The sequence below is a fragment of the Parasteatoda tepidariorum genome, chromosome 4 (genome assembly GCF_043381705.1).
Source record: "Parasteatoda tepidariorum isolate YZ-2023 chromosome 4, CAS_Ptep_4.0, whole genome shotgun sequence".
NCBI classification, from domain to species: Eukaryota; Metazoa; Arthropoda; class Arachnida; order Araneae; family Theridiidae; genus Parasteatoda; species Parasteatoda tepidariorum.
In genome coordinates, this window is record NC_092207.1 from 12,651,499 (window position 1) to 12,661,652 (window position 10,154).

Below are 10,154 nucleotides of genomic sequence, written 5' to 3' on the forward strand. Positions count from 1 at the left end.
AACGGAAGTTTGATGTCAGGGAAAGTCATTGTATTGGCTAGCTGAGTGCTTTCAAGTGACTTAGAAGAGGGAACTGGTGTGGGTAATGTTTGGCGATAATTTTTGTTCAGTTTTGCTGAAATCTCTTGCTGATTATCCTGATATTGTTTATATTTTAAAACCGTCGTTGAACAGTCGACCCAATTCTGGGATTACGACTAAACTTTCAACTCCGTAGCCTTGTAATTTTGAACCCAAGCCAGAAGACACGGTAACTTTTGGATCAATATACCCCCAGAGGTATGATTTGTTATGGAAACATGGAGAACTTTTTGACTGGACAGATTTAATGTGCATTAGTCACAAGGGGAGCCTTCGACAAGCGGGGATCAAACCCACAAACTCTTGGACATGAGCGCAGTGCCCTTCCAACCAAGCTATGCCGACCCTCCCTGATATTCCTTGCTGTTAAGGCTCCTATACTATCAGAGCTGACCTATCAAGCAATATTGGAGCAAACAAGTTCTCAAGTTATGTTAGTATTAGTTATGTTATCTGCTTATGTTAGCTTTTTGCTCCAAAAATAAATGATAAGTCGGCCTGTCTAATTCAGGGTCTCTACTTGCTGTCTTTGCTTTCAATGACGTCACATTCTGGTTACTGCAAATTTTGTTTAATATGTGATTGGCTCATGGTTTATCTTCAAATCGCCAAGTATAAGAGGGGAAACCCGATTGTAAACTATTCCCTTTTTCTTTATGGATATTTTTAGTGTAAAAATATTCGTCGAGGGAAATTGCCAGCCAGATCTCCTGAATTCGATAGGGAATGTTCAGAATCACCTTAGCGAGGAAGTTGCTGCTGTGATTTCTTTTCTACGGTTGTTATAAAAGGGTTGCTTCGTGGTTGGTCTTCGCCCCTCATTCCGATGTTCGATAATTAAATCGGTGGCATAGAAAATCAATACCACCCATGCACTCCAGACTGTCGTGAACATTATCGTTTCAAGAACTCAATGTTTTAATATTTTCTCGGAAATTTTTCGCATAAACCTGCAATCCTCTGTGCCAGCGAACTGGATAAATAAATCATTTTGCTAACATAATTTGCTGTATTAATTACAAAGTACTGAAAAGATTACTTTTTACAGTATTTTGCAATTAAAATTTTCTCAAATTTTTTTACAGTACACACACATAAAAGTGATAAGAACGTGTAGTGTTAAACTACTTAGTAAATTATTAATTAATTAAATAGTAAATCAGTTGATAAAAATTCAAATTATATAAAAAATGTCAATTGTTAAATGTATCTTCAAATTATAATATAAAAAATGTAAAAGTATGTAAATGTATCTTCAAATTATAATATAAAAAACTTACTTTTAATAAATAAGGACTGTTGGTAGAATAATTTCTAAAAACAATGAATTATAATAGCTTTTAAAAATAATCTGAAGCTTTCACAAATTTGAATGACAAACAAAATATAATACAAAACAAAATTTGTTTACTTTATCTGCTAAATCCCGATTACGAGCATCTCACAACAACTTATGCTAGCTCTTATTATATAATGCTGCAAATAATTAAGAATGAGTGTGATTTATTGCAAAGTTATGTAAAACTCTTTTGTACCTGTTCATCGTAAATAAAGCATTTCTGCGAAAATAAATTACACAACTCTAATTTTTTATGTATTATATTTTGATCTAAAAATACAATTTTTATATTCAGAATATGGGATTTATATTTATCACAGATTTTTTTTAACCATCACGCATCCGATTGCCAAAGTCACAAAATTCCAGTTATTTTTTGAAAATTTTAATACACAATTGATAATTAATCTCTTAGTCTAACGTTGAGGGCTGAAACAAAAAAGTATTAAATTCATTTTAATAGTAATTTTATTTAGATATTCCTAAAAAGAAAAAGGTGTAAAATTGTGATTTTTGTTTGTCAGTCAGCCAATTATCAGTCAGTAAGCCACTGTGTAATCATCTTAAGTAATCACAGTACTAAAGACGTCTTGTAGCATATCAATTAAGTGATAAAAATTTCTGCTGCTCAAAATACGTCAAAAGTGCAATTACCCTTTATTTTATATTATACATAAATAAAATATTAAATCCTTATGTAAAAAAAAATATTTTATTTCTTTTTAATTCTTGCATTAAATTTACATTTTAAAATAACTCAAAATTTGATATTTTTTAATTTTGAACGAAATTATACAAAAAGGACCCTGAATATAAATAAACTTGAAACTTGAAAACGCCCATGTACTTAGCATAATAATTAAAATAAATTTAGTTTATTTTAAAATTATGGAAGTCTACTGTGCATTACTTTTATCTGGGAGAAATAGTCTGTTCAAAGGAAATTAAGAATACTGATATGTAATGTCTGTGCACAAGGGCGCCGGCAGCGGGGTGCAAGGGGGTGCAGTTGCAACCCTCTGGCTTTTTTATATAAGCAATTATAGAGTATAATAATTTTTTTATTACAAATATTTTTATTCAAAAACAAATAATTAAGTAATTATTGATACGTAACATTTAAAAAATTGTTTAATCAAACAAGAATTGTAATCGTCTTGTTAGCTGTCCCAATCTGTTTATAAATTTTTAAATGAATTCTGAGTCATCTTTGATTCTTTTCTTATGCACACTGAGCATGCACAAACTACTTAATCTCTCGTGAGGCACTGTAGACCGATTCCATATTTTGATGTGTTTCATTGTACTAAAGGTGCGTTCAATAGTGCACGTAGTAGCTGGAAGAGTTAGGCCAATTTTGATTGCCTCCGCTACAGCTAGATACTGATTGATTGCATTGATGCCTCTGTGAGGCAACTGATGAGTGATGGAGAGACTGCTTATGACTTGCTGATGCGACACGATCTTCTGGACTTGGTCTAGGGCTCTATACCAAGGGGATAAGTATCAACAACACAGCTGGATAAAACGGTGTGGCCTCAATAACTAAATCGATGTATTCGAGGGATTCATAAGAATTTTCACTATTCCTCCACATTTCGTACCATACCTTTCTTTTTAAATATCTTGTTAACAATGAAAAAATGTGTCTTGAAAAAAATTAACAGATGAAAGTATATGTAATAACAAAACAAAATGTAATAACAGAATATTTTCAATTTTTTTTTGCGGGGGGGGGGTAGTTTGTTAGAGGGTTGCACCCCCTTTTATATTATTCTGTCGGCACCCTTGTCTGTGCACCTGTTTTTCGGAATTTTTTTCCCTCACCAACATCGGCGATATTGACTATCGATGTGGGGTTTGGATTTTGCTTGTGCAAACAGATAAGTAGGATTTTCGAACTTATCATGACATTTGTTCACTGTTTAGTTTTTTAGTCATTAAAAATTTCTGACATTAGTAAAATCGCATGTACACAGATAATTAAAAAATTTTCACTTTGTTTGGAATAAAATTATTTTCAGATCAATTCAACTATTTTCTAATTATTTTTCAAAAATTTTCACTGAAAATTACTTTTAAATTTACGTTTTTTACAACTTACTTTAAAGAAATGTATCTCCATTTATAATTACTTGAATAAGTTTTCTTTAAGTCACAGAGGCCCATATTGAATTTTAAAATAATTTTTAAAACAATAGTTCGTTTGTATTTCTCAATTAACCAATGAATAAATAAAATCAAATATCTACATGTATCTTTAGTTTTTACATAGCACCAACGATGAAAATTTTATTTCAAATAATGTCATATAGTAGAAAAGCTGACTGCTGAATTGTTCTTTAAATCTGTTTACATGTTTAATCGCAGTGTTTACTATTTCAAAGCATTTCTTATATTTGCCAATTAATTTATAAATAGTAGTTCATTTTAGATACCCTGAAGTAAAACTTAATAAGAGCTCTGGGGGACAAGGCATCATTCATACCGCTAGTGGAGAGCTGGGATTGTAAATTTGATCCTGGCATCCCACTAAATCGGCGTCTATAGGCACTAAGATGCACTCTAAATCTGTCGTGGCAGATAGTCCTCTCGTTGGCTATGGTGGGGAAATTTGGAGGGAGGGGTACCAGCTCAGGTGCTGTCCACGTCGCCTACCATGTTCAAAATTACATGGCACGCCTATCACGCTGTTAAAAGATAAAGCCCTAAAAATAGGACTAAGTCCTTGGTAATTGTTTAGTGTGTAAAACTAAATACGTATAAGTAATGTTTTTATATCAAACTCTTTATTCAAATTTTATAGTAGAGTATAAATCTAACATTATTTAAATCCATTACCATTCTATAGATTCAAGTCGACAAAATGCTAAACTTATTAATTGTATTGGCCTCCAAAAATTAGGGTGCACCCTGCTTTCTGTATGTTTGAAAATAAACACAAAAAAGATTATCTGGGAAGAAATGCACCATAGAAATTTACACAAATTTACACACTAGCAGGATTTACAATAGAAAAAGCACACATGGCAGAAAAACCCTTTCTCGGAGAAAACAGTACAATAAAAAGTGAAAGTTGACGAAAAGAAAACGTATCCACTCCTTTGTACTATGTACAATTTTTCCGGTGCCGAAATGGGGAGTGAGAAACAGATATGGGTTAACACTTGTGCAATGACGTGGAGTTTTGTTTAAGAAAACGAACAGTCGATCAAGGAACTCCAAAACTTCATCAGATTCAGATCTGGAGACCGGACTGGCCAATTCAGCCCACGAATGTCTTTACATTTCATACAATCTTTGACACAATGAAGTAAGATCAATTTAATAATATGCTGTCAACAGAAAATATAATCAATTGAATCCCAGAAACTAAAGGTAAGACGTGCGAATCTTAATTATACGTGATTGCATATGCAAATCGGGTGCAGTTAGAGTGCACCATAAAGACTACATTTCACAGTAACGTAGTACTGTGAAATGTAGTCTTTATGGTACGTTACGTAGTAGATTTACTACGTAACGTAGTAAATCAATCGGTGAAGTTACGAATTATGTCTGTATATGTGTAGTATTTATATATATAGCACAATAAAGACAAAAAGGATAAAACAAAAAAAATTAACTCTCGTTAAACTATTAATTTTAATTTTGTTTCCGTTTTTAATTCGTTTTTCTAATTTAAGTGTGTTAGGAGCGTTGCTCTTTGAGTCGATTGGCAATAGCAATGCTCGAATACACCATCTGGGGAGAGACCGGTTTAATGCCTTGGGTACCATGCCTTTGGTACCATGCTTTTGGCCAGATATATTTTATAGATAGAAGGATAAATATATAAAGGAAAGATATATAAAAAGGAAAAATGTATTTTTCCTTTTTATTTAATAAAAATATTTTTTGAGATTTCTGTCATGCTTTTCTTTAGAACTATGTTTAATGCAGTTTTCAGTTCCATATAGTTTTCCGACTTAAAAGATTTTAATCTATATGAAAATCAAGAGAGAAACTAACGTACTTCCCATTTTCGAGCCAATCCAAAGTAACTAACAGAGGTCAAACGCGCTTTAGTACTGCAGTAAGTCGTAAAAGATACCTCTATTTGCGCTTCTGTTTTCATGTTCTGTAGTCTGGCAGTCTTGTAAAAATACTTAAAATCATTCTTGAAAGATTCCTGTACCTGTGGGTTCATTTGAATTTGCTGCTCACTTTATCGATTTCGTTTTGTTCTGTTTTTTCTTTAGATTTCATTTTCTGTTTTTTGCTATGTTTGTTTCGTATATATTTTTTTACTTGGCGTGTTATATTTTCGTTTCAATTTTTTTAGTGTTCCTTGCGCTATTGTATTGATATGTTTTGCTTTGGCATATTGATGTAATATTGCAGGGCACTCCCTTCTGCAGCACTCTCAAATGTGCTAATTAATTAATGAAGACAATATTTTTAGTTTTTCAATAAACACAAAAACGTACTTTTTCTGAATAACATGCCATTTCTTCAGTGGATTCGTATTTCTGACACTCCCTCCCAGTATAGGGGCACTAGCAGTCTGGGAAATATAGTCCAATATTTTGGTCACAAAAGCTGTCCAACTTTGGTTCTCTAAATGTTCATTTGATTTTTCTCTTGCGTAATTCAACAGATCTCGAGAACTTTAGGAGAATTGAAAGTTTTTTTCCACATGATTATAAATGTTCGCTTATCCAAAGATATTTTCGAGCAAAAAATTACTTTTAGTAAATATTTATTTATTTCAATTATTTTATGTGATAATATTCGAAAGAATTTTGATTGAAGTATAAAATTTTTCACACCATTTTAAAGAATGTACTTTTACATGGTAAGATAAAAAATGTGAGCGAAATCCGGCGAAGTTTTGCTTTTTCAACGCTCGAATACGCCATCTAGGGAAAACACCTTGACCCTACCCCCTTCTCTTTTCTACTCTTCTCAGCTATATACGAATGTATTACGATATTTTCCTCTTTCTTAATATGTTTCGTATTTAATTGTCAAAAATATTTTTCAAACATTTTCACAACGCTTTCTTTTAGAACTATGTTCAACATAGTTTTCAGTGCCAAATATTTTCCCTACTTAAAAGTTTACAATCTATTTAAAAATCAAGAAAGAAACAAATGCACTTCCTTCTCCTATGACTCTCCACACGTCAATGGAAAAATCATGTAAAGTGTTGCCATAGGTAGAGAATTCGGCTTTACGTCATTTGTAGCCTATATCGATCTCCAATAGTTCCTGAGAAATCGATTTTTTTAAAAAAATTGTATTTTTATCAACAATTATTATCACACTTTTTGCTGACTATTATTAAATAAAATAATAAATATTTACTATAAGATATTTTTTGCTTGGACTGCTTTAGATAAATAAATTTTATAATTGTCTGCAAAATTTTTAAATTTGCTTAAAAAGTTCTCGAGATATGGTGAGAAACGTAAAAAATGAAGTAAAAAATCAGGGCCTCAAACTTTGAACAGATTTCTTGACCAAACTATTCAGATTTGGATCATATTAGCTATGGTTTTAGCCAAACTGAACGAAGATTTCCGCCGAACCGAGTGGTCCCGATTCTCCGATTAACTCTTTTAAGCGCCATCTACAGGCTATTTTGAATGAGAACTATAAACCGGCGAAAATCATCATTATCAATCCAATCATCAATTCATCAATCAACTGCTTGCTCGATGAACATCATGAAAGCGATCATCCTTCCATCACTTTTTCGATGTGGAAGTTTTTAAAATTAGGCAGCAGAGCAATATGAAAATTTGATTCCAGTTATTGTCTATAATACAAACTTTTTGAGCAAGTAAGTATTGTTTATAGTTTTTAAACTACTTAGTATTATTCAAACACATGTATTTGTTTAATGCGATAAAGAAGCTTTTATGTAGTAAAATGTACTAGGTAGAAGTATTAGCTATAGCATTGTTATTGTATTTATTTAAATAGTTTCTGTTATAGTTAGTTTAAAAAAATTTTTTTTTTTATAATTACTGTTCTTATCTTAAAGCATTGTCGTTTATTGTGCTATTTAATTGATTTTAGCTGTTGTAGTATATTCGTGTTAAAAAAATATTTCTTTTTGTAATAGCTCTTTGAACTGTGACTGTAATTGTTATTTATGTCATGTTTTGTTTATGTGGTGTTCATTTTTTCTCCAATTTCACATAATCTTGAATGAGGATGAATTTATTTTCTTGACTGAATATTTGTTGTATAGGAGATCTTTATCATTCATATTCGTCCTAGTTCTGTTGGAGAATTCACTACATCGTGCAGAAGTAAAATTAATGTAGGGAAGAAATTCAATAAAAGCTCAGTATTTTACAATCTCCAAGATGTTACATCCTGCTATTATAGTATTTTAGTTGTGTAGGGTTCAGTGTTATGTAATAATTAAAATTTTAAATTAGCTGATTTTGCAGTATCTGTATAATTTAAAACCTAAATGCTAGAAAGTTATTTATAATACGTTCTAATTATTAAAAAAAAAAATATTTAGCCAAATTACGGCTTTAAAAAGTATTGTATGATAAAATACTGATTTGTTTATTTATTATATAATATATTAAGGAAGTATGCTGTGCATTATTTCTATAGATTAAAAGTTTATTAATTTAATTGATATTAATAAATTACTATATTAACTTATCAGTCTTCTTGAAATTACTAGGTACTGTCTAGATTTACTATGACCTATGACAAGTGCCAGCTTACTTTCTGCAAAACAAATTTGTATAACAATTACATTTACTTAACAAAATTTATAGTGTCTCCTTGGGATTTTTTATAAACTTTATCTATAAACATCATGATTCAAAAGTGTGTAGAAAATGATTTCTGAAATTGAAATAGCCAAATAAACTTTTCTGCATCCAGAATGCTTATAATTCAGTATGATTCACTAGCTTTTCTAATTTTAAAAATGTAAGTAATTTATGCAAAATAACAGGTTTTTTTCTCTTTTTTTTAATGTAATTTAGTGAAACTTGGTATCTCTAATTTTTTGGATCATTTGGTAGTAGGTATATCCATTTATAGAACATTTCTATCACAGAAGAGAAGAGAAACTAGTACAGTAGGGAACCCATTATCCGGAACGATCGGGACCATTGCTATTCCGGATAACTGATTTTTCCGGTTTTCTGAATCGCTACAAAAAGCCGTTTTTCTTATTGTTAAACCCAACTAAAAAAAAACATTTGGAAATAATCTTAAAAAGAAAAAAAAAAAAACGATGAAGTAATACACTAATGATTATTTCCAAAATGATGGTAAGGTAAAAATCTTTCAAAAAAGAAAGAAAAATCCTAAAATCTTATGAGGAAAAAAATGTTTTTTTTTTAAATGGCAGGAAAATTCATCGAATTTCGCTCCGGTTTTCTGATTTCCAGATAACAGGTTCTGTAATGTACTATAACCATCTCATTTCTAGCTTGTTTTCTAAAGGAATTGATGTCCGTGTTTACAAAAACATATTAACAGTTATTTTCTCTTAAAGAATGCTTACTATTTTTTTGTGAAAGTAGAAAACTTGTGCAACCTTCTCTGTTTTGATTTATTTGAACTTTGTTTTAGCATTTTATTTTCATCAGAATAACAAAGTATATTACATGCTTCTGTGTGCTTATTTTAATTTTACTTGAGAGTTTGTTAGTAATGGCTTCAAAAAGTGTAAAGCTCAATGATATTAACTCAGAATTTCAATAATATTATGAAAATGTATTAGCTAGTTTATTTAAATAAAGAAAATCACAGTAATTAATTTATTAAATATCTTTTGCCAACTATATTTTCTTGAAATTAGTACAGAATCAATGCTTCAGAAAGTATCATAATTACAATCTTTTTATGTTTCGTATTATTGTCTTATTGATATTCATTGATTTTATGATATTCTCAAAATTTTGTTAAACAATATTGTGAAAAATTTGCCCAAGTAAAATATTTCATTTGAATTTGTTTTATATTTTATAAATTATAGGATGGCAGAAAGTCCAGAACAAGTTCCGTCAGACGATGGTAACAGGTAAATATTTGTAGCATTTGTTTTAAAATTTGATAATTAGTTTTAAAATTCTACATATTTTTTTTATATATATTTTATTGTATTTTAGTTTTCTGGAAGATGAATTAGAAGCTCTGAGATCCATCTATATAAATGAAACAAATGTGTATGAAGATGAGTAAGTGTTATACAAAATTAAATTAATATGCGCTTTTATTTTTTGTGCTAAACTATTCTAATTCATTTTTATTTATTAAGTACAGGGGTTGATAAAGATTTTTCTTTTTGGAATCACATGCTTACAATTTGCATTATTGGATTTTAAAAATGCTAGAATATGAATCAAGATTTCAAAATAGTGTTCATGTTATTATGAATTAAAGTGGGCAATTTTAAATTGCAAGAATGCAAATCAGGATTAGTAATTTTCAAATCGTATGAGCATAAATCTCGATATTTGATTTCCATAAATTGCCTGGGGAAAAAATCTCAAGTATTCAAATAGGAAGTTAGACTTTAAAAATCATATGAGTGTGTATCATCAGGGGTCTGTCCAGACATTTTGTGAAAGGTCCGTTTTTCGTGAAATTGTGAAAAAATTACTCACATTCTTTCAACCAGGGTCCGCTTTTATGAATTTGTGCAAATAGGGTCCGTTATTGCAAAAAAAAACTTTTTCAAGGAGTTTTTAAATTGTAAAGACAT

The 10,154-nt window shown here is 30.3% G+C and overlaps 1 protein-coding gene across 3 annotated transcripts in view; it reads left to right on the top strand.

The window, feature by feature from the left end:
* Nucleotides 1–10,154, top strand: part of LOC107441924 (GATA zinc finger domain-containing protein 14) — a 214,804-nt gene that overhangs the window by 188,240 nt on the left and 16,410 nt on the right. The window contains exons 1-3 of one of the 3 annotated variants that reach the window (XM_043048305.2): nt 7,045–7,247; nt 9,426–9,470; nt 9,559–9,627. In XM_043048305.2, coding sequence (XP_042904239.1) covers nt 9,427–9,470; nt 9,559–9,627 — 113 coding nt within the window. In that variant the 5' untranslated portion in view covers nt 7,045–7,247; nt 9,426. Of the gene's footprint in view, nt 1–7,044; nt 7,248–9,425; nt 9,471–9,558; nt 9,628–10,154 lie in introns of those variants that run through there. The other 2 variants (XM_071179430.1, XM_071179429.1) reach the window with 2 other exon arrangements.